The following is a 25,478-nucleotide window of genomic DNA, read 5'->3' on the forward strand; positions in this document are numbered from 1 at the left end:
GAATGACAGTCATTTCATTTGCAATTGAGAGCATTAGATAGATGATTTATAAGGTCCTCACTGCTCTGGGGTTAACTGGCTTTGCTATTTTTGGCATCTTGAATAACCAGAAGAAGTCAGATTCAGTATCTTACTATAGCAAAAGTGGTAAAAAAAAAAAAAAAAAAAAAAACAGCGTAAACTTTTTTTTTTTTAGCATAAACTCTTAATGTGTATCTATGTCTTCTTGAGTGTTAAGATGAGGATTGTGACATACAAACCTCAGCTGATTATTTCTACTGAAAAAACTTAAGCATTTAGGGATATCTTCTGAAGAAGTTCTTTCCAGATCCTCCTACAGTCAACAATGGTGAAGAGAGTGGCCATCATTGGAGCTGGTGTCAGTGGCTTGGCCTCCATACGGTGTTGTCTGGAAGAGGGGCTGGAGCCCACCTGCTTTGAAAGGAGCAATGAAGTTGGAGGTCTGTGGGAATTCTCGGTGAGTAAGACAATAGAAAGTGATGGGTTTACACTGCAAATCAAATGTGAACAGTTCTTTCAGACTTGATCACAATGCTCCAGATGCTCTGAAAAATAAAATCTTCTCTCTCCCATCCTACTCAAGTCCTATCATTTAAAACTATCTCAAAAAAAATAAAAATAAAAAAATAAAACTATCTCATACCAGCAAGGCTTATCCTGAAGAAGACTCTTCCAGCTCATTAAATGTTGCCACCTACATGGCAGAGCCCAAATCTCTAGGCTTTTAAGGGTTAAAGGGTCAGAAGTTAACAGAAAAACTATACTACTGCCTCCCCATGTAACTGAAAGATCCTATGCCTATTGCTATTAAATCCTGAGAACATCCTATGCCTATTGCTATTAAATCCTGAGACCATCCTATGCCTATTGCTATTAAATCCTGAGAACATGGGGGACATGTGAAAAAGAAAAACCTAGACTGGGGTCAGAGTCCTGAGTTCCAATATCAACTCTGATTTTTTAAGCAGACAGATTTCAGGAAAGTCAGTTTATTCTCCCACCCTTCAAATGCTTATTAGTCAAATGCAGAAGCTGAAAATTAAGTTCCTTCTAACCTGCCTCACAATTATAGCAGGCTTTGATTTTTTAATTAATTCATGTCTATTAGGCGCATATTATAGGTTATTATAAATTTTGACTGTGTGTGGTGTGTACATGGATATTAAATACTCTTGTCAGGCCATATCCAGAGAGAAAAATGATTATCTCTGCCAGTAAGTTCATAGCTAGAAAAACAATATAATCAGGAAATATTCATTATAAAACCAATTCTTAAATTTCAAAAAGCAACTTTGTGGAACTTCCAGATTTTCTATCCTGAACTTCCTAGCCATTAGGATCATATATAGATGATACTTATCTGGCTTGAAGTTATTCTAGCCACATCATTTATCTTGTAACCTCAGTCTGTCCTGATCTCTGTATTGCCCAACCTGCAAAAATATGTTGCTCTGGGGGTCCTATAGCTCTGAAAATATTGCATGAAATACAGACCATCAATTTGTATTTTCCACTAGCAAATAATCAAGGTATTTATTTTATGAATTCAATTTTTAATTTACATTTGATCAGGGAGACATGATCAGCTTAATCTAAACCATGAAATGGTTGTTAATTGACTTATTCAGTTCAGTTCAGTTCAGTCACTCAGTCATGTCCAGCTCTTTGTGACCCCATGAATCGCAGCACGCCAGGCCTCCCTGTCCATCACCAACTCCCGGAGCACACTCAAACTCATGTGCATCAAGTCGGTGATGCCATCCAGCCATCTCATCCTCTGTCGCCCCCTTCTCCTCCTGCCTCCAATTCCTCCCAGCATTAGGGTCTTTTCCAGTGAGTCAACTCTTCGCATGAGATTGCCAAAGTATTGGAGTTTCAGCTTCAGCATCAGTCCTTCCAATGAACACCCAGGACTGATCTCCTTTAGGATGGACTGGATGGATCTTCCTGCAGTCCAAGGGACTCTCAAGAGTCTTCTCCAACACCACAGTTCAAAAGCATCAATTCTTTGGCGCTCAGCTTACTTCACAGTCCAACTCTCACATCCATACATGACAACAGGAAAAACCATAGCCTTAACTAGACTGACCTTTGTTGGCAAAGTAATAGCTCTGCTTTTTAATATGCTGTCTAGGTTGGTCATAACTTTCCTTCCAAGGAGTAAGCATCTTTTAATTTCATGGATGCAATCACCATCTGCAGTGATTTTGGAGCCCAAAAAAATAATTCTGACACTGTTTCCACTGTTTCCCCATCTATTTCCCATTAACTGATGGGACCAGATGCTATAATCTTAGTTTTCTGAATATTGAACTTTAAGCCAACTTTTTCTCTCTCCTCTTTCACTTTCATCAAGAGGATTTTTAGTTCCTCTTCACTTTCTGCCATAAGGGTGGCATCATCTGCATATCTGAGGTTATTGATATTTCTCCTGGCAGTCTTGATTCCAGCTTGTGCTTCTTCCAGCCCAGCGTTTCTTATGATGTACTCTGCATATAACTTAAATAAGCAGGGTGGCAATATACAGCCTTGACGTACTCCTCTTCCTATTTGGAACCAGTCTGTTGTTTCGTGTCCATTTCTAACTGTTGCTTCATGACCTGGATACAGGTTTCTCAAGAGGCAAGTCAAGTGGTCTGGTATTCCCAACTCTTTCAGAATTTTCCACAGTTTATTGTGATCCACAGAGTCAAAGGCTTAGGCGTAGTCAATAAAGCAGAAATAGATGTTTTTCTGGAACTCTCTTGCTTTCTTGATGAGCCAATGGATGTTAGCAATTTGATCTCTGGTTCCTCTGCCTTTTCTAAAACCAGCTTGAACATCTGGAAGTTCACACTTCACATATTGCTAAAGCCTGGCTTGCAGATTTTTAAGCATTACTTTACTAGCATGTGAGATGAGTGCAATTGTGTGGTAGTTTGAGCATTCTTTGGCATTGCCTTTCTTTGGGATTGGAATGAAAACTGACCTTTTCCAGTCCTGTGGCCACTGCTGAGTTTTCCAAATTTGCTGGCATATTGCATGCAGCACTTTGACAGCATCATCTTTCAGGATTTGAAATAGCTCAACTGGAATTCCATCACCTCCACTAGCTTTGTTCGTAGTGATGCTTTCTAAGGCCCACTTGACTTCACATTGCAGGATATATGGCTCTAGGTGAGTGATCACACCATCATGCTTGTCTGTGTCATGAAGATCTTTTTTGTACAGTTCTTCTGTGTACTCTTGCCACCTCTTCTTAATATCTTCTGCTTCTGTTAGGTCCATACCATTTCTGTCCTTTATCGAGCCCATCTTTGCATGAAATGTTCCCTTTGTATCTCTAATTTTCTTGAAGAGATCTCTAGTCTTTCCCATTCTGTTTTTTCCCTCTATTTCTTTGCATTGACTTATTAGAAGTAATTAAGTGCTGCCTGAGCATCTATTTTGACAGAGTTTTGTACTAAGTCCTGGGATGACAAATATGTGTCATAACCACTTTATGAAAATGGTTTCTACTTCATTTGGTGTAGCAAGCCTTACTAAAGGTCCACAATCTCGTGACAGAAAAACTCATTTAATAGCAAAACCTGCCCTGAAATCATATGGTCAGGAAACATGATTGAACTGATATGACACTATATATGTACTCTTTGTCCAACTCCAGGTTTTGCTGTAGTAGTTTTATTACATTTGATGATAAGGTGTTGCACCAGATCTCACTAGGAATACTTTAGGAGAAACTTCAAAAATCTACAAATTCCAAAATGTTAATATGTCTGGTCCTAAGAGTAGAAACAAAAGATTATATAACTTTACAACAAGATAGCCCGTGGTGACTGTTAATTAAGTAAATAAATGCCTTGAGATTTAGATAAGGCTGGACTCCTAAAATACTAGCAGGTCAAGAGAAATTTCCTATAGGATAACATTTAGCTGAGACTTGAAGGATGTTCTCAGATGAGGAAAGTGAAGAACCATCATGTGACACAGCCCCAGAAAGCAGGGCATTCCCAGCAGTACAGACACCAGCACTGTGCCAGCATCAGGCGGGAAAGGCTTCTAGGTAGCAGTGACCAGCAGTCCATGAAAGGTGCAGGGAAGACAATGAACATGGTATGTTCATGGATCTGTAAGTTAACCAGTACAGCTAGATCAGGAAATTTATTTTAGGAAGCACTAGATGATAGATCCAGAGAGGGCAATGGCACCCCACTCCAGTACTCTTGCCTGGAAAATCCCATGGATGGAGGAGCCTGGAAGGCTGCAGTCCATGGGGTTGCTAAGAGTCAGACACGACTGAGCGACTTGACTTTCACTTTTCACTTTCATGCATTGGAGAAGGAAATGGCAACCCACTCCAGTGTTCTTGCCTGGAGAATCCCAGGGCTGGGGAAGCCTGGTGGGCTGCCATCTATGGGTTTGCACAGAGTCAGACACAACTGAAGCGACTTAGCAGCAGCAGCAGCAGATGATAGATCAATATGATTCAAAGTCAGACTCTGGGTTATCCACAAGAAGGAAAGATATATTTTTCATAAAGTCGTTGTGTATAAGCAGAATTATTCTCAAAAGCCCTGTGGGAGTATGCTGCTCCTGCTGCTGCTAAGTTGCTTCAGTCATATCTGACTCTGTGCGACCCCATAGATGGCAGCCCACCAGGCTACCCCAGCCCTGGGATTCTCCAGGCAAGAATACTGGAATGAGTTGCCATTTCCTTCTCCAATGCATGAAACTGAAAAGTGAAAGTGAAGTTGCTCAGTCGTGTCCGACTCTTAGCGACCCCATGGACTGCAGCCTACCAGGCTCCTCTGTCCATGGGATTTTCCAGGCAAGAGTACTGGAGTGGGATCCCATTGCCTTCTCCGTGTGGGAGTATAAACATATACAAATATTCTAAATTTTAGCCCTCTCCATACACCCCATTTCTTCCCTCTTTTCTAAGAAAAGTTGCTTGGTATGCTGTAGTATCAGAGAGGAATTTTTGAAAAGTGTGTTACATTAAGCTTTTATCTTACAAGTTCTGTCATGTAGAAGGTATTCTGGGAGAGAGAAACCTGAGAATTCTGAACTTTTCTCTGTGTGCTTTTTCTGTAAAATAAAAATCAAATGGGATTTAAAAACTGGCAGGCTGAATGGGAGCATGTCTTAAATTTCATACACTCTAATATAGGACCTCATGACCTCAAAAGATTTTGTTGTGGCTGTAATAAAAGGTTGCTCAACAAACCACATACAATAGGTCATTTGGATTGCAAAGGGAAAAGTATTGAACCAGAACTATCTGAAATTTTGTTTCACTCATTCATTCCTTTATTCATTCAGCAAATACATATTTGAGTTCATTATGCATAGGGTACTACATTAGGCATAACTGCAAACAAGAGGTACAGCAGGCATGCAGTATTCTAAAAGCAGAACGAAAAGAAGTCTTAGAATAATCATAATACAAATGAATAAACAGAATATGATTAGGATAGTAAAGACAATTAGAGCTTGGTGAAAGTAGAGATGACTTCCGATGTGTGGGATGGAAGATAAGGAAAGGCATGAGAAGGGGACAACTTTTGAGCTGGACCTTGAAGGTATATCTAAGCAAGCAAAAATGGGACTGATAAAATGGGAATATGAAAGATGATCAAGGCAGACTGCTAAAATGCATGCACAATAGTTTTGAATTAGTCTCTGACCTTGCCCTCAAGTTACTTATGTTCTAGTGGGGATGATAGGAGATGGATACAATTACAACCCAAGACAGACAATGCTAACATGCCCCATAGTGTGACATTTAGGTCTATGACAAGCTCTTCCAGCCCGCAGGGAGCATCTGAGCTTAATTTCCTCCCTACTGGCTCAAACTACCCCACATATTTGAAAATGTGAACTCTCTGGAGCTACTGTCTGTTGTTACATAAAATTTTTATTTTCCTCTGTTTGCAGAACAGTCTTTTAGGGGAAATTCTAAGGAGCTGTAGGGAATGTACTCTTCTCTTCTTGTGTTAAGATTGGCTGGAGTCCAGTGGTGAAAGAGTCCAGTAATTCATTAATGGTGGAAATAATTCATGGTCTTATTATCTCTGTTTCTCAGAGCAAAATCATACATTTTTTAAACCAGTCTCCAACTCACAGCTCAGCCCTCCCTTTAGTGGGCAGCTTAGAAAACTCCTTCTCACAAACACTAACATGAGTTACTGGCTAGGGGTGAACAGTAACAAACCCAAACATGAGAACCCACCAAGCCAAAGCGTTCACTCTTTCTCTGACCTTAGCAGAAATTTCCAAGAGAGGTTTAAAAAGTTAAAATCTCTGGGCTTACTTATCATGAGAAATGCAGCAACCACGAGTAGAGGAAGTTTATTTTTGTCACTTAAGGGGAAACAGTGAAGACTCAGGCAGCCCCCCAGAGACACAGTTCTCTCATTTGGGGTTGTGGGACTGGAGGGAGTTAGCTGTCTTGAATCCAGAAGCAATATAACATTTCATCCTTTTCCTTCCTTTCATGAGAATTCCTTCAAGATGTGAGGAAAGATTGGTTGCCAGCTTTCAGATGTACTTTCAAGGCAGCACATTCTGTGAACTTTTATCCTGTTCTTGAAACAGAGAGGAAATGTTTGTTTTGAACTTAGCCTTCCACTGCTCCTCAAAAGAAGCCACTTTTCAATTACATGGTGGTTTTACTGTAAGATGCCAAAATTTAACACAAGTTCTAAGGCTTTTTGTTTCTTTGGTGAGGAGTGAATGCCACTAGTTGGTGAGTTCAGGAACTCCTCAAGCACAGAATTCATTCACACTACAGAAGTGGTCCTCAGGCTTGGTCCCTGGACCAACAGCATCAGCAGCACAGGGATCTTGTCAGAAATACACATTCTCAGGCCTCACCCCAGACACACAGAAATTCAGAGGTGGGACCCAGGAAGCGACAGTCTAAGGAGCCCTTCAGGAAATGACTTCTTTAGAGAGTTCTATGGCTAGTGAAGAGAAGAGTTCACCGAATTCCATACAGCCAATCAAATAGGCTAAAAGCCACAGCATCCATTGGACTATTTAGTTATGTTCTTAAATGTTCTTAGTGCTCTTAAAATGAGTATGAGATCAGACCCAGTGCTGTGACTGGGGGAAAAAAAAAAAAGAGCTAAACTGGAGCTAATCAGAGTAAAAGGATCAAGATGGAAGATTCACCAGCTCTGTGCCAGATGTTGTTGAAGGCTTTCCTTTCCATGTCTTACAGACAGCAGTCAATTTTTTTCATGTTTTTTTTTTTCTAACATATGGAAAAAGTTTCAATCAACTGAGCATTGAATAGTCACTGAGGGGAATGCCATTCTTGGTTTCCTTTTTAAGCCTTATTATTCTTCTTCAGTTTGGTCGCTCAGTCATGTCCAACTCTTTGCAACCCCATGGACTGCATGCAGCACACCAGGCTTCCCTGCCCATCACCAACTCCTGGAGCTTACTCAAACTCATGTCCATCAAGCCAGTGATGCCATCCAACCATCTATTCTCCTGTCGTCTTATTCTCCTTAGGACCATTCAGAAGAAGGCAGAGCCAGCATCTACAAGTCTGTGTTCACCAACTCTTCCAAAGAGATGATGTGCTTTCCAGACTTCCCATACCCTGACGATTACCCGAACTACATGCACCAAAGCAAGGTCCAGGACTACATAAAGACATTTGCTCAAAAGAAGAATCTTTTCAGATATATACAGTTTGAGGTAAGGACCTTGTAACGTGTGCTGTTGACATCAATGTGTTTAAGTATTGGAGGAGAAGCAGACTTACAGGACATCATCCTAGAAAATAGAGTCAAAGGTTTGGACACCTCACCAATCAAATGTTGGTTCAGATTATAAAGCACTCATGAATTTTTTTATTTCCCCTTAAAATGTGTTCTCCAAAGTCTCTAAGAGCTTTCAAAACATCATAGAAAACGGTGGAGGCAGCTGTACCAGCCTAATGAACTTTCCACCCTCACATACTTATGTTTTAGAAACAACCCCAAAGTCTCTAGTTCACACTTAGACTTCTGTAGGTTCAATGCCCAAGGAGTTGTAATTCTAATAGATGTGCATTTGTTAGAGATTCTGCCTTTAAGAAGAGAGTAACAATGTAAAAGAATAATTTTATTGCCCTTATTCTTCACACACTTAGTTCCTTAGATTAAAAGCCTTAGGAGTTATGGCATAGCAGCACTGTCTCCGTAATTATAAGTAATACTTCCCATTTGTTTAGAACTCAACTTCAATCCATTAGTTATGTGCAGAGCACACATATATAGTGGGGAAAATAAGAAGCAAAATCATAAACTGGAACTTTACTTAATATTTTATTTATTTATCTGATTAAATTTTAAACAATTTTACTTATACCAAGCTCCAGGAGTTGGTGATAGATAGGGAAGCCTGACATGCTGCAGTCCATGGGGTCGCAAAGAGTCAGACACAACTGAGTGACTGAACTGAGCTGATATCAACATAACAGTCTTACAATGGAAGTGACTAATATTTCCAAAGGATAGTGTCCTTATATTGCAAAACAGAGATCAAGGATTGAAGCCTGAGATAATCGCATATTATTGGAGCAGATAGAAGAGGAAACTAGAGAGGAAGCAGCCATGGATGTCAATGCAGGGTGACAGCAAGCAAATGATATGGCACCTTTCATAAGAATACGCAGTGCAAAGTATCCCAAATCTACTAACTAGATGTCAAAAAAATAAATATCCTCCAGTGAGTAATTATTCTTGTGAAATTTGAAGATTCACTGTGACTTCCTATTTTAATGCCTTTCCACATTATTCTCAATGACCATGAGAACACACAACAATTATTTTTTCCACAGAAATACTGCAAGGAACAAACAAACAAACAGAAAAACCTTGTAAAACTGTAAAAAGAAGCAATTTCTTTCTGGTTTTCTTTAAGACCCTGGTTACTAGTATAAAGAAATGTCCCAACTTCTTGATCACTGGCCAATGGGAAATTGTTTCAGAAAAGGATGAGAAACAGGAATCTACTATTTTTGATGCTGTAATGATCTGTTCAGGACATCATGTGTACCCCAATCTACCAACGGATTCCTTTCCTGGTAAGTTTGGAAAATATATAAGAATCTTATACACAAACATCATGGAATAAGATAGAGTTTTCCACAGATTGTACATAATGATCATTCTTAAGGTTCCAAATATTTTTTTAATTGTGTGATGATATGTCAAATATACTCATCATTGCCTTCATCCTAAAAGAATCAAGGACTTGCAGGTCAGAGATTAGATGAAGACACAGGTCCATAGAGAATAAACTTGGGTCTTAAAATTTCATCTATATCCACGTTTTGCAAATTAACTTTAAAAATCACAGTGAGAGTATGTATGTGTGTGAGTGTGTAGTGATACATTTCATTACTCTGCAGAAGTGGCAAATAGCAAATAAATACATAAGCAACCTCCCTTCCTTTTTCCTTTCTTCATCTTTCCTTCCTCTTTCCTCCTCCCTGCTTCCCCCTCTCCTTCCTTCCTATTTACCTTCCCTCATTCCTTCCTTCGCATCAGGAATGCTTCCCCTCAAAAATATTAGAGCTCATATGCAGAGGCTGGTGTTCATATAAGTTAAAGTGAAAGTCTCTCAGTCATGTCCGACTCTTTGCGACCCCAAGGACTATATAGTCCATGGAGTTCTCCAGGCTAGAATACTGGAGTGGTAGCCTTTCCCTTCTCCAGGGGATCTTCCTAACCTAGGGATCAAACCCAGGTCTCCTGCACTGCACGTAGATTCTTTACCAGCCAAGCCACAAGGGAGGCCCATATTGTTCATAAAACAAGGTAATTAAAAGAGTAGAGATTAAGGGATAATAGAAGATTGACAGAATTAATGCTAAGAGGCAGAATATTTGGGGGTTCTGAATGTAGATACCTGGGCTCAACTCCTTATTCTACTAGATACTTACCATGTAACCCTAGACAACTCACTAAACTTCTTTGTCTCAATTTCCTTTTCTTTTAAAATAGAGATAATACTAGCACCTACCATTCAGAGGTGTTATCAGGATTAAATGACAAAGACAAGTAAACCCTCAACAAATACTATGATTATTAGCAAATATAAGTTCAAATTCCTTAAGTTTTTTATGAAGTCTTTAAAAGTAATTAGTTAGGGATTTAGTGCCAAAAATATCCAAAAGGATAAGTGTTTTTCAATTAGGGAAATTTTTAAAATTAAAATTGCTAATAGGAGAATCAAACATTTAAAAATAGTGGGGGGCTAACAAACACATGAAAAGATGCTCAACATCACTCATTATCAGAGAAATACAAATCAAAACCACATTGAGGTACCATTTCATGCCAGTCAGAATGGCTGTAATCCAAAAGTCTACAAGCAATAAATGCTGGAGAGGGTGTGGAGAAAAGGGAACTCTCTTACACTGTTGGTGGGAAGACAAACTAGTACAGCCACTGTGGAGAACAGTGTGGAGATTCCTTAAAAAACTGGAAATAGAACTGTTTTATGACTCAGCAATCCCACTGCTGGGCATACACACCGAGGAAACCAGAATTGAAAGAGACACGTGTACCCCAGTGTTCATCGCAGCACTGTTTATAATAGCCAGGACATGGAAGCAACCTAGATGTCCATCAGCAGATGAATGGATAAGAAAGTGGTGGTACATATACACAATGGAGTATTACTCAGCCGTTAAAAAGAATACATTTGAATCAGTTCTAATGAGGTGGATAAAACTGAAGCCAATTATACAGAGTGAAGTAAGCCAGAAAGAAAAACACCAATACAGTATACTAACACATATATATGGAATTTAGAAAGATGGTAACAATAACCCTGTATGCGAGACAGCAAAAGAGACACAGATGTATACAACAGTTTTTTGGACTCCGAGGGAGAGGGAGAGGGTGAGATGATTTGGGAGAATGGCACTGAAACATATATAATATCATATATGAAATGAATTACCAGTCCAGGTTCGATGCAGGATACAGGATGCTTGGGGCTGGTGCACTGGGATGACCCAGAGGGATGGAATGGGGCGGAAGGAGGGAGGGGGGTTCAGGATGGGGAACACGTGTATACCCATGGCAGATTCATGTTGATGCATGGCAAAACCAATACAATATTGTAAAGTAATTAACCTCCAATCAAAATAAATAAATTTATATTAAAAAAAATAGTAGGGGGAAGAAAAGTGACTGTTAAGCATTTCTTCTGGAAGTCAACTCAAACCACTCCCCATGGTCTGTTTAGGCCTCGACCGATTTCAAGGCTACTACCTCCACAGCCGGGACTATAAGGGCCCAGAAGTGTACAAGGGGAAGAGGGTCCTCGTGATTGGCCTGGGAAACTCAGGATGTGACATTGCTGTTGAGCTCAGCCGTCTGGTTACACAGGTATGAGATCTGAAATGTCTGGGGAAACAAACTTAGGATGGCTATGCTACAACAGCAGTATCCCAAGCACTGAGGATGGCATTCACCATGTCACACCACAAGAGATCCCTGCTGTATATGCCAATCCAATCAAGGACTTGAGACACTCTCCCTGCGAAGCAATGTAATGTGTCCCATGCTAATAAGGAAGTATAGTCTGCTGAAACCAGAGTTAAGTGCATGTATATATATGTAAACATGCATTTTTGGTTTTCATTTTATGTTCTGATCACCTCCAAGCAAACTGGTTGCTAGTCAAGCTCTGCCTTTATTTGTTTAACAGTATTTCTTATCACCTACCATGCAACAGTACTATGCTTACCACTCTGGAAGAAACAAAATTTAGGTTTTACTATTGTTTACCTATTCAACAGCCAACAAATAACAGACTGTTTTTTATGTGTCAGCACTGCATCAGGCTAGAAATAAACACAGAAGTCAAGCTACTTCTCGACTTCAAGGAGGAATCAATGGGTAGAAGCAGGATGGCAGGTACACGATCATCATGAAAGGAAGCAATGAGACTTCAGTTGTGGCTGCGGCAGCACCATGACTAGATAATCGAACTTTGCTGGATGAATTGTCAAAGACGGCTTCCCAGAGGACTCTGTGCTGAGTCATACATAACCAGTAAACCCAAAAGAACTTAACATATTTCTAATACAAGATTAAACTTGTCACAGTTGTATAGAGAGCTCTCTTACTCCCAGGTGTCAGGTAGTCATTCCTTCAACACCTACACACTTGATCTCTGGGGTGAAGAGAGGGTAGTTCTGCCTCTAAATACCTAGTTTCAATCATGGACTATTCATCTTAACCTACCTCTAAAAGTTCTCCTACCTGGATATTAAGGGAAATGTATATGGAGATATCCATAGATACGTACTAACATATTTCTAAAGGAAATAGGTGCTCAATAAATAAATTCGTAAATGGATATTTAAAAATACCTAAGGATTATTCAAAGTCAGACTCCCTTGGGTTATCACAAAAGTGATAAAATAGATAAGTAGTCTGGGCTTGTCTTGGGCTAAAGCAGCTGCCCAGGGTCCTGGAGTGTGTGTGTAGTAAGGACTAGAATAGAAGACCAGGCACAGAGAACAGAATCAAATCCTTGGCATTTCCTCAGGCTAATTTTGGCCAGCAAGTTAGCTGCATTTCCCCCACTCAGCCAAGCAACTACCACCAGCCACCACCATTGACTGATCTTTACTAGACCTACCATTTTAGTCTTAAGGGTCTGCAAAGATTATACTTGTCACAGTTGAATAATGCATGCATGCTAAGTCACTTCAGTCATGCATGACTCTCTGTGACCGTACAGACTGTAGCCCACCAAGCTCCTCTGTTCATAGGATTCTCCAGGCAGGAATACTGGAGTGGCTCGCCATGCCCTCCTCCAGGGGATCTTCCCCACCCAGTGATCTAACACACCTCTCCTGTGGCTACTGCACTGCTGGCAGATTCTTTACCACTGAGCCACCAGGCAACAGAGAACTCTCATATTCCAAGATGTCAGATAGTCATTCTTTCAACACCTATGCCCTCGCCCTCTGAGGTGGAGCAAGAGAGGTAGTTCTGCCTCTATTTAGCTTCTATCATGGACTACTCATCTTGACCTACCTCTTTAAAAGTTTTCCTACCTGAATAACGTATATAGATGTCCATAGAATTGTGTTGTATCTGCTTAATTCTTACAGAGCAATATTGAAATCTGTTACCTTCCCTACCAGGTCATTATCAGCACCAGAAGTGGTTCCTGGGTCATGAGTCGGGTTTGGGATGACGGCTATCCTTGGGACATGCTGTATGTTACCCGCTTTGCATCCTTTCTCCGGAATGCCCTTCCTTCATTTGTCTCTGACTGGTTATATGTCAAGAAGATGAACAAGTGGTTTAAACATGAGAACTACGGCCTGATGCCTTTAAATAGGTACTACAAATAATACATATCTTATTATTAAAAAAAAGTGAGTGAGTGAAGTCACTCAGTCGTGTCCGATTCTTTGCGACCCCATGGACTGTAGCCTATCAGGCTCCTCCCTCCATGGGATTCTCCAGGCAAGAGTACTGGAGTGGGTTGCCATTGGTAGGTTGCCATTTCCTTCTCCAGGGGATCTTCCCGACCCAGGGATCAAACCCAGGTCTCCCACATTCCAGGCAGACGCTTTAACTTCTGAGCCACCAGGAAAGCCCTAAAAAGAGTGAAGCACTGGTTTAAGTTGAATTCTTTCTAAGCCTTGCTTTAGTTATCACATTAAGCCTGGTGAAATTAAATTAAGGACTGCATAGATGACATGGTATAATCAGAGACCATGAATGGGATGAAAATCTTTTTGAAATTAGTCTAGTGGTAAAAGTAGTAAGAAAGAATACAAAGTGGGGATGGATCTGGTAGCTAGAACACCCTAACATGCAAGTTTCATCTGGGGTTGCCACAAGCAATAACACAGAATTTTGAGGGCTGAGACATCTCATAAATGTTTTTCTTGAGGAATATTTTGTCCATGCTTATAGATGAATATGGATAGCAATAGTAAGATGTACTCAAGACTGTTGTGGTATTCAGTGAAATTTAAAATATAAGAATTACTTTGTGAACTATAAAGCTTTGCAAATATCAGTTCATATTAGTGTCTTCTAATGGGCATGAGGAGCAATTAACAAAGTAGTGTTAATCAACATGTCTCAGCAAGTAGAGTCTCAAAATGAATGTGCATGCCTCCATGGAAGGGTTGACATTTCTGCAGGACAGTGAGGAGGCGTGGAACATATAAGACAGGGGAGAGGCACAGAACTGATGTAACCTGGCAAATTAATGATTCATTTATTTACTTCTCTATAAAGACAGAGTCCAACAGCTACTAATTAAAAAGGTATCTAGGTAGATGAATCAGTATATCTGAAAAAAAAGAACATTTAAGTGGGTAAGAAAAAAAAAGAATTCCTTAGAAATTTCATCTTTGGTCCATGAAAAGCAAAAGCTTTTCATTGTGATTAGAAATACAGGCTTAAAAAGTGAGAGCAAATTGTAAACTGTAGTAATAAATACAAGGTTTAGTAGCAAATTCTCACTCTGTAGCACTTATCTTACTTTGTCTGGCAGACTGCAATACCCTCTTGAGAAAAATGTTGATTTCATGCATTTAAAAAAATTTTTTAATGTAATAGAAGTTTCAGAGCTTGAACTGGTAAAGATTTTTTGTCTTGTAATAGTAACTGCAAACCATATTTTGGCTTTTTCCTTCAGACAATAAAAACATAGAATTGGAAATCCACTTATCCAGGAAGGGTTCCAATTACCAAAAGGTGTTGATGATACCTTCTCACTCCTCCCTTTGTAGGGAGGGTAACAGGGGAGAAAAACAGGTTTGGCTGTGACTTACTTATTGCCCATAGGGTTAAAGAAGAGGTTGCAGAATTAAAGAGGTAGAGAACAGTGTGGAATATAGAAATAAATTCTAAAATTTATAAAGTTTCTTAGTCTTTGAGATAGTTAGAGGAAACTCCAGAATCCTTGAAACTTAAGTCAAAATGAAGAATGTCATCAAAAAACAGCATTCCTAGAATCTTGGCAACTGAAGTGCAGTATCAACATTGTACTTTTTTTTTTTTGCAACTACAGTTAATGAAAGGAAACCAAACATAGCATTAAAACATCTCACCACAGTAGATCTGATTTCCTCATGTAAAATGAGAGCTTATTTATAATAACAGTTCACTTAGAATAATGATGCTTGCACATGCCAGGCACTGTTTTAGGTGCTTTACAGATAACTGTTCATTTGACTCTCACAACAATTTTACGAGATAGCTTCTGTACTATCCCTATTTTCCATATAATACAAAATACAAATACAGAGAAGCAGCAGCTAGTAAGAGAAGGAGCTAGGTTATGAAGTTGGGCCACCTGGTTCCACAGTCAGCACTCTTAACAACTTTATTGTGACTAGGAATTAGTTTTATCCTCATCTATTTGGTGAGTCTTCAAATAGTTTAAGTTATCCACAAGAGAATATTCAAGTTTCAAGAAGCCAAAAGAAGCAGCTCAGACAGATATCCTTTATTTTTTTAAGTATAGTTGATTTACAATGTTTCAGGTGTAGTGAAGTGATTATTATACATATGTGTTCTTTTTCAGATTCTTTTCCACTATACATTATTATAAGATGTTGAATATAGTTCTTTGTGCTACGCAGGTCTTTGCTGTTTACCTATTTTGTATACAAAAAACGTAAAGTGGAAGTTGCTCAGTCATGTCTAACTCTTTGTGACCCCACAGACTGTAGCATGCCAGGCTCCTCTGTCCATGGAATTCTCCAGAAAAGAATACTGGAGTGGGTTGCCAGGCCCTCCTCCAAGGGATCTTTCTGACTCAGGGATCAAACCCGGGCCTCCGGCATTGCAGGCTGATTCTTTACCATCTGAAGCACTAGAGAAGGGAATTTTATACATAGTAGTTGTGTATCCGTTAAACCCAGTTTCCCAACTTATCCATTCCTCGTTTCCCCTTCAGTAACCATAAGTATGTTTTCTCTGTCTGTGAGTTTATATCATTCGTTTGTACCATTTTTAAAGATTCCACATGTAAGTGATGTCATATGATATTTGTCTTTATCTTATTTCACTTAGTATGATAATATCTAGGTCCATCCACATTACTGCAAATAGCATTATTTCATTCTTTTTTATGGCTGAGTAATATTCCTGTGTGTGTGTGTGTGTGTGTGTGTGTGTGTACCACATCTATTTTATCCATTCATCTGTCAATGGACACTGAGATTGCTTTCATGTCTTGGGTATTATAAACAGTACTACAATGAATATTGAGGTGCAAGTATCCTTTAGAATTAGTGTTTTTATCTTTTCCAGATATATGCCCAGGAGTGGGACTGCTGAGTCATATGGAAATCTATTTTTAGTTTTCGAAGGAAAATCCATACTGTTGTTCATAGTGGCTGCATCAATTTATATTCACACAAACAGCGTAGGAGGGTTCCCTGTTCTCCATACCCTCTCCAGCATTTAATATTTGCAGACATTTTAATTGAAGTATAGTTTATTTACAATGTTTTAGGTATACAAAGTAATTCAATTAAATATATATATATTCAGTCAGTTCAGTCGCTCAGTCGTGTCCAATTCTTTGCAACCCCATGGACTGCTGCATGCCAGGCTTCCCTGTCTATCACCAATTGCCAGAGTTTTCTCAAACTCATGTCCATTGAATAGATGATGCCATCCAACCATTTCATCCTCTGTTGTCCCCTTCTCATCCTGCCTTCAATCTTGCCCAGCATCAGGGTCTTTTCCAAAGAGTCAGTTCTTTGCATCAAGGGGACCAAAGTATTGGGAGTTTCAGCTTCAGCATCAGTCCTTCCAATGAATATTCAGGACTTGATTTCCTTTAGGATTGACTTCTTTGATCTCCTTGCAGTCTAAAGGACTCTCAAGTCTTCTCTAGCACCACAGTTCAAAAGCATCCATTCTTCAAAACTCAGCTTTCTTTATATCCAACTCTCACATCCATACATGACTACTGGAAAAATCATAGCTTTGACTAGACCAACCTTTGTCAGTAATGTCTTTGCTTTTTAATATGCTGTCTAGGTTGGTCATAACCTTTCTTCCAAGAAGCAAGGGTCTTTTAATTTCATGGCTGCAGCCACCATCTGCAGTGATTTTGGAGCCCAAGAAAATAAAGTCTGACACTGTTTCCACTGTTTCCCCATCTATTTCCCATGAAGTGATGGGACTGGATGCCATGATCTTCATTTTCTGAATATTGAGCTTTAAGCCAACTTTTTCACTCTCCTCTTTCACTTTCATCAAGAGGCTCTTTAGTTTCTCTTTACTTTCTGCTATAAGTGTGGTGTCATCTGCATATCTGAGATTATTGATATTTCTCCCAGCAATCTTGATTCCAACTTGTGCTTCATCCAGCCTGGCATCCCGCACGATGTACTCTGCATATAAGTTAAATAAGCAGGGTGACAATATACAACCTTGACGTACTCCTTTCCCAATTTGGAACCAGTCTGTTGTTCCATGTTCGGGTCTAACTGTTGCTTCTTGTCCTGGATACAGATTTCTCAGGAGGCAGGTAAGGTGATATGATATTCCCATCTGTTGAAAAATTTTCCAGTTTGTTGTGATCTACATGGTCAAAGGCTTTGGCATAATCAATAAAGCAGAAGTAGATGTTATGAAATTCTGTTGCTTTTTCTATGATCCAATGGATTTTGGCAATTTGATCTCTAGTTCCTCTGTCTTTTCTAAATCCAGCTTGAATATCTGGGAGTTCTCTGTTCACATACTGTTAAAGCCTGGATTGGAGAATTTTGAGCATTTCTTTGCTAGCATGTGAGATGAGTGCAATTGTGCAGTAGTTTAAACATCCTTTGGTATTGCCCTTCTTTGGGATTGGAATGAAAACTGACCTTTTCCAGTCCTGTGGCCACTGCTGAGTTCTCCAATTTTCTGGCATATTGCATGCAGCACTTTCACAGCATCATCTTTTAGCATTTGAAATAGCGCAACTGTAATTTCATCACCTCCACTAGCTTTGTTTGTAGTGATGCTTCCTAAGGCCCACTTGACTTCAAATTCTAGGACGTCTAACTCTAGGTGAGTAATCACACCATCATGGTTATCTTGGTCATGAAGATCTTTTTTGTATAGTTCTTCTGTGTATTTTTTCCACCTCTTCCTAATATCTTCTGCTTCTGTTAGGTCCATACCATTTCTGTCTTTTAGACAGAAGCTGAAGCTGAATGGTTTTATGAAGACCTACAAGACCTTCTAGAACTAACACCAAAAAAAGATGTCCTTTTTGCCTTGAAATGAGTCCATCATGAGAAATGCTGGGCTGGATGAAGCACAAGCTGGAATCAAGATTGCCAGGAAAAATATCAATAACCTCAGATATGCAGATGACACCACACTTATAGCAGAAAGTGAAGAAGAACTAAAGAGCCTCTTGATGAAAGTGAAAGAGGAGAGTGAAAAGGCTGGCTAAAACTCAACACTCAGAAAACTAAGATAATGACATTTGATTCCATCACTTCATGGTAAATAGAAGGGGAAGCAATGGAAAGAGTGTCAGACTTTATTTTGGGGGGCTCCAAAATCACTGCAGATGGTGGCTGCAGCCATGAAATTAAAAGACCCTTGCTCCTTGGAAGAAGAGTTATGATTAACCTAGACAGCATATTAAAAAGCAGAGACATTACTTTACTGACAAAGATTGGTCTAGTCAAAGCTATTGTTTTTCCAGTAGTCATGTATGGATGTGAGAGTTGGACTATAAAGAAAGCTGAGCACCGAAGAATTGATGCTTTTGAACTGTGGTGTTGGAGAAGACTCTTGAGAGTTTAGACTGCAAAGAGATCCAACCAGTCCATCCTAAAGGAAATCAGTCCTGAATGTTCATTGGAAGGACTGGTGCTGAAGCTGAAACTCCAATACTTTGGCCACCTGATGTGAAGAACAGACTCACCTAGAAAGACCCTGATGCTGGGAAATACTGAAGGCAGGAGAAGAAAGGGACAACAGAAGATGAGATGGTTGGATGGCATCACCAACTCAATGGACATGAGTTTGAGTAAACTCCGGGAGTTGGTGATGGACAGGGAGGCCTCGTGTGCTACAGTCCACGGGGTCACAAAGAGTTGGGCACAACTGAGCGACTGAACTGAACAGAGATCATTCTGTCGTTCTTGAGATTGCACCCAAGTACTGACTATGAGGGCTACTCTGTTTCTTCTAAGGGATGGAGGACATATAGATATATTCAGTTAAAATATATTCTTTTCCAGATTCTTTTCCATTACAGGTTAATAAAAGATACTGAATACATTTCCCTGTGCTTATTTTATATAGTAGTATGTATCTGAAATTCCTAATTATTATTTGTAGACTTTTCAATGATTCCCATTCTAACCACTGTGAGTTAGTACATCATTGTAATTTATTATTTCTCTAAAAATTAGCAATGTTGAACATCTTTTCATGTGCCTGTTGGCCATCCATATGTCAAACAGATGTCTTAAGGACTATCAATATCAACAGGAAAGAATTTTCCCAAAAGAAGAGAGTTTAGTTGCCCTCTATGTCTTCATGCTGATGTTCAACTGCTTAAATTTGGTTTCAGTGCTATGGACTGTTGCAGATATTTCTTGGAAATGAGGTACTTTATAGCATGGGCCTCTTTCTCTTATTTCTCCACAGCACCTTGAGGAAAGAGCCTGTGTTCAATGATGAGCTCCCCTCCCGCATCCTATGTGGCACTGTATCCATCAAGCCCAATGTGAAGGAGTTTACAGAGACTTCAGCCATATTTGAGGATGGGACAGTGTATGAGGCCATTGATTATGTCATCTTCGCAACCGGCTATGGTTATGCCTACCCCTTCCTTGATGACTCCATCATCAAAAGCAGAAATAATGAGGTCACCTTGTTCAAAGGCATCTTCCCCCCATTCTTGGAAAAGCCAACCTTGGCTGTGATTGGCCTTGTCCAGTCCCTTGGTGCTGCCATCCCCACAGCTGACCTGCAGGCCCGCTGGGCTGTTAAAGTATTTGCAAGTAAGTGGGCCATTCTGTCTTTCATTCATTTAGCCAACAAATATTTACTAAGCACATACTGCATGCCAAGCTCTGTGACAGGCACTGGGGATATAAAGGGAATAAGACAGACATGAGCCTTGACCTCATAGAGCTTCAAACAGGGTAGCGGGAATGCTACAACAGGGAAAGGTTTAGGGTGTTGTGGTGAGGATAACTGGGTTGTAAGTTATTGTCTAAAAATAGAACAGCCTGAGGAAAGGTATAAAGGTAAGACTCAGCATGGAATGTGTGAAGAATGAGAAGCATTTTGGTGTAATGAAATATAAAGCAGAGGTAGAGAGTAACAAGAAAGGAAGGAAGGAAGGAACCAGAGCATGGAGGGCCTTACAAGCTATGTCAGAGGGCTTAAACTTCTCATAGGGGATTGATAGGACTTTGAAAGCCTTATAAAAGCAAGAGGACAGCAGTGGGTCACTGCAATGTCAAGTTACACTGCAAAGATTGAAAGGGCCCTGATGGGTGTCAGGTCATGCTGGAGACATTTTTGGTGTCAACTCTGTCAAAATAGCAGTGTCAGGCCACTTCTATGCTCTGTTGATAATCTTCTCCCCCTTCCTCCACCTGGATCCTGTGGGCTTCAGGGGCAACGAGTATGTCTGTGTGGACAAATCAAGAATATAAGGGTTACATGGAGAAAAACAATGTCTCAAATATTGATTTAATTTACTCCAGAAAACTAAAATCATGGCATCTGGTCCCATGACTTCATGGCAAATAGATGGGGAAACAGTGGCTGACTGTGCACATGGTGACTGCAGCCATGAAATTAAAAGACGCTTACTCCTTGGAAGGAAAGTTATGACCAACCTAGACAGCATATTAAAAAGCAGAGACATTACTTTGCCAACAAAGGTCCATCTCATCAAGGCTATGGTTTTTCCAGTAGTCATGTATGGATGTGAGAGTTGGACTATAAAGAAAGCTGAGCACCGAAGAATTGAGCTTTTGAATTGTGGTGATGGAGAATACTCTTGAGAGTCCCTTGGACTGCAAGGAGATCCAACCAGTCCATCCTAAAGGAGATCAGTCCTGGGTGTTCATTGGAAGGACTGGTGCTGAAGTTGAAACTTCAATACTTTGGCCACCTGATGCAAAGAGCTGACTCATCTGAAAAGCCCCTGATGCTGGAAAAGATTGAAGGCAGGAGGAGAAGGGGACAACAGAGGATGAGGTGGTTGGATGCCATCACTGACCCCATGGAGATGAGTTTGAGTAAACTCGGGGAGTTGGTGATGGACAGGGAAGCCTGGTGTGCTGCAGTTCATGGAGTCGCAGAGTTGGACATGACTGAGCAACTGAACTGAACTGAACTGAATCATATTGATCACCACTGTTAAAGTGTGCTTTTATTCAAGGATTCAAAAACCTTGGCCAGTATAGTTGTACCTTACCTAACATACTGTCCATAGAAATTTAGACTATAGGTAATAAAGAAAAAGTTATAATCAAAGAGCATATGTGTATGTTTTCTTAACATGTTGTGGATAAGTAAATTTCTATTTCAAATGTACCATGAAGGATCATTACTATCAAAAACCCATCATGAAATCTTTTGTAAGTGATCCTATTATCTTTTTCTCTTGAAAGGCACAACACTCTTATGGGAAGATCAGATACAGTTCATATATCCAAGAAATTTACATAAAACTAAGTGAAAGTGAAAGTGAAGTCACTCAGTCGTGTCTGACTCTTTGTGACCCCATGGACTGTAGCCTACCAGGTTCCTCCCTCCATGGGATTCTCCAGGCAAGAGTACTGGAGTGGGTTGCCAATTCCTTCTCCAGGGGATCTTCCCGACCCAGGGATCGAACCCGGGTCTCCTGCATTCCAGGCAGATGCTTTAACCTCTGAGCCACCAGGGAAGCCCACATAAAACTAAGGGCATCATTTATTCATTCAACAAATATTCACTGAACACCTGCTATGCACAAGGCTCTGTCTTGGCACTTAAGATACATCGAGCAAAATGACCAGAATTCTGGTCCCTTACTTTCTCATAGGGGCACAGCAAATATCTGACCACAGGGTACCAGCAGGCTGAGGTGAAATACTAACAATGATTGGGGAGTATTCATGAGAATGTCATATATCCCCTGCCATTATTACAGAGCCAAATGAGCTACAGTTAGCAATCGGAAGAGGCCTCTATTAATGTGAAATTTACAAAAAACTAAAAATTTTCTGTCATCCCTTAAAATATCCTCCTTGGCTGCAGGCTGATGTTGGAAAATCCAGATTTCCTTCCATTGTCCCAACTGAATTGCCATGGACCTTAGATTGAATTATTTTACCAGACTATCTCTTGAGATAATTCTTAGTAAGAGGATGCAGAAAGAAATATGAAGACACTGGTAAGCTATTATATGCATGAGTCATGTTGAGGACTAGGCCCTCCATAATGTCATCAGAAGTATAAGACTCAGTCACTTGAAGCTACAAACTTTTCCACTGTCACTATCTCATGGAAGGCCTGCTTTGCATTCCCAGAGAAAGTTCATTGGCTTCTCAAATCTTTGTTTCTGTGAATTGTTATTCTGCTAAACACACTAAAGATAGTTCCTCTTGATAGAAAATCTTTTATGGATATAGTTCATAAACACTAAATGAAATTCATCATGTGTAATTGCATATTTCTGATTTCTTTTTCTTTTTCAATATCTCTGACTTCATTTCTTTTTTAGATTCATGTACCTTGCCAACTACAAATGAAATGATGGATGACATTGAGGAGAAAATGGGGAAGAAACTCAAATGGTAAGAGATGGTATTTGCCAATGAACAAATCTTAAAATTTGCCTTTTATATAGGAAAACATTAATAGATTCTATAACCTTGTCATTAGTCAGTTCACATTTTTGAAATACTTGCTATAATCAAGCAGTATTAGATGGGCAAATAATAATCATTATATTTCTCCTCTATAACTCTAGCACACAGGTTCTCAAACAGGGGTGATTTTCCCCCGCAGGGGACATTTGGCAAAATCTGGAGACATTTCTGGTCATTGCAAGTGAAGAGGGCATGCTACTGGTATCTAATGGGTAGAAACCAGGAATGCAGAGGACAGTCCACCTATACAAAGAATTATCCATCTCAAAGTGTCAATAGTGCTGAGGTTGAGAAATGACTGTTTTCCCAAGAGCTTCTTTCCCATCAGCCACATGTCTACCACAAATTATCTAACTGGAAAGTGAGCAGTGGCAATGCTGTAACAAGAAAACCAAATACAGTATTAAATAGAGTTCACCTGCCCTAATATTTTCTACTAAAAGAATAGTCACTTCTGATCCATCCAATCATGAGTTTTCACATAACTATAAATGGGACTGGTAGGAAGTTAAGTGACTCAACATCAGATGTATAAATGTACTCTTTTGTGTTAATCACTCCTATAAAAATCAGTCCTTTTTAAATTAAACATTAAAATCTATTAAAAATAATTAGGTAATGGATCACATATAGATGAATAAGTGACCATATAGGAAGTATTTCTACTTTAAAATCTCTAACATGTCATTCATTAAAGGCCCAAGAAAGTCATTGGCTAAGGGCCTAAAGAAGAGAAGACATGGGTATACTCAGACTCAACAAAACCTTCCCTATTTCATATAGAAAACCATCACAATATTGGAATTATCCTCCAATTAAAATAAATAATTTTTTTAAAATAAAAAGATCAGCCAAAAAATACCTCCCCTGCACCTCCTCCAGTTCACAGGATAGCTCTGTGAAATGAGCACTCCTATGTGCTAACAGTTCATGCAGCTTACTCTGCTTACTACCCTTTATGACTGAAGCCAATAAGAAGAAAGAGGAGGGGAAAGAGAGGCCTCAATGTCAATCTTATTCTTAAGAGTTTCTAAAAGCAAATGAGATCACATTCCAACTAAATGTATGAAACAATTTATAAATTTCAGCAAATATTAAAACTATTCATAAACCCAATTTAAAACACATCAATATAAAAATCTAACTCTGGAGAAGATCTTAAGCAAGTGTCATATAAAGAATAATCATGTATCAAAGACTAAGTTAATCAGTCACCTTGAGACCCTAGGGTCAGTTCACCCATGGCTAGAAGCAAAAGCCCAAAATGACATCATAGTTGAATAGAGGCTAGAAAGGAGAGGAAAAAACAAAAACAGGTCATTTAAGTCAAAGAACATATGATGCATTCTATGTTGTGAGAAAAGAGAGGAGTCATGGGGTATTACTGGAGGTAAGTGAAAGTGAAGTCGCTCAGTCGTGTCTGACTCTTTGCGACCCCATGGGCTGTAGCCTACCAGGCTCCTCTGTCCATGGGATTTTCCAGGCAATAGTCCTGGAGTGGATTGCCATTTCCTTCTCCAGGGGATCTTCCCAACCCAGGGATTGAACCCGGGTCTCCCACATTGTAGACAGACGCTTTACCGTCCGAGTAAAACGCTACTTTTCTGAAAGTTAAAAAAAAGAAAAAGAAAAAAAGAAATTTGTGCCTCTGTTTACAAATGTGGCACTCACTGCAATGTGTTATTTTGTTTCCTCAGGTTTGGCCAGAGCCAGACTTTGCAGACAGATTACATCACATACATGGATGAACTGGGCTCCTTCATAGGGGCCAAACCTAACATACCATGGCTCTTCCTGACTGATCCCCAGCTGGCCCTGGAGGTGTACTTTGGTCCTTGTAGCCCATACCAGTTTCGACTGATGGGACCAGGGAAGTGGGATGGGGCCAGAAATGCCATCCTGACCCAATGGGACAGGACATTAAAGCCAACCAGGACAAGAGCTGTCAGTGAAGCTAAAAGACCCCAACCCTTTTACAATTTGCTTAAAATACTTTTATTCCCAGTGCTGCTTCTGGCTGTTTTACTTACATTTCATTGATAAGAAATTTATTTGGGTCTCAGAATTCAGCCTAGAATTTTAATTGCAGATATGTATATACATATATTAAATTTTACAGCTGTTGTTTCCTTTCTTGCAGATGTAAGAATAAATCCTAGCCCATCTGACTAAAGTCTAAATAAAATGGAAACTAGTATCTATCTTTATGATAAGAATCTATACTTTAAATAGATTTTCACATACTGAATTGGCAAGTTTGGAGATGATCAAGATAAAGAAAAAGATGGGAGGGTATATGGGAGTGAGCCCAGATTTGTTGGCTGAATAAAGTTTAATAAGCTTTTTAAAGTGTGTCTGGTCATGGGGAGAATTCACATCACAAAAAATGTGAAGTCTTATAACCCATGACACTGTATATCTCTCCATTTTAGATCTTTAATTTCTCCCTCTGTAGTTTTTAGCACTGTGCCCATTTTATGTCATGTTTATCCTGAGTATTCAGCATTTTTGAATATTATAGTTTAATTTTTTAATTTCTTATTGTTTATTGCTAATATATAGAAATGCACTCCTTTGTTCT

The 25,478-nt window shown here is 39.6% G+C and overlaps 1 protein-coding gene and 1 non-coding gene across 3 annotated transcripts; one reads left to right on the forward strand and one right to left on the reverse strand.

The window, feature by feature from the left end:
* The first annotated feature begins 340 nt into the window (after positions 1 to 340).
* Positions 341 to 24,937, forward strand: LOC138090393 (putative dimethylaniline monooxygenase [N-oxide-forming] 6). 2 transcript variants are annotated; one of them, XM_068985943.1, is made up of 8 exons: positions 341 to 478; positions 7,525 to 7,713; positions 8,923 to 9,085; positions 11,260 to 11,402; positions 13,175 to 13,374; positions 19,671 to 20,026; positions 22,750 to 22,822; positions 24,595 to 24,937. In XM_068985943.1, the coding sequence occupies exons 1-8, from the start codon at positions 347 to 349 to the stop codon at positions 24,935 to 24,937; spliced, it is 1,599 nt and encodes a 532-aa protein (XP_068842044.1). In that variant the 5' UTR covers positions 341 to 346. The 2 variants fall into 2 exon arrangements, with proteins under 2 accessions (XP_068842044.1, XP_068842043.1); XM_068985942.1 differs by lacking the exon at positions 7,525 to 7,713 and having other exon boundaries at positions 347 to 478.
* On the reverse strand, positions 21,859 to 21,930 carry TRNAS-GGA (transfer RNA serine (anticodon GGA)). The gene has a single exon. It is a non-coding gene; the product is annotated as a tRNA-Ser (tRNA).
* Positions 24,938 to 25,478: the final 541 nt, after the last annotated feature.

The sequence above is a fragment of the Capricornis sumatraensis genome, chromosome 14 (genome assembly GCF_032405125.1).
Source record: "Capricornis sumatraensis isolate serow.1 chromosome 14, serow.2, whole genome shotgun sequence".
In the NCBI taxonomy this organism is placed as follows: Eukaryota; Metazoa; Chordata; class Mammalia; order Artiodactyla; family Bovidae; genus Capricornis; species Capricornis sumatraensis.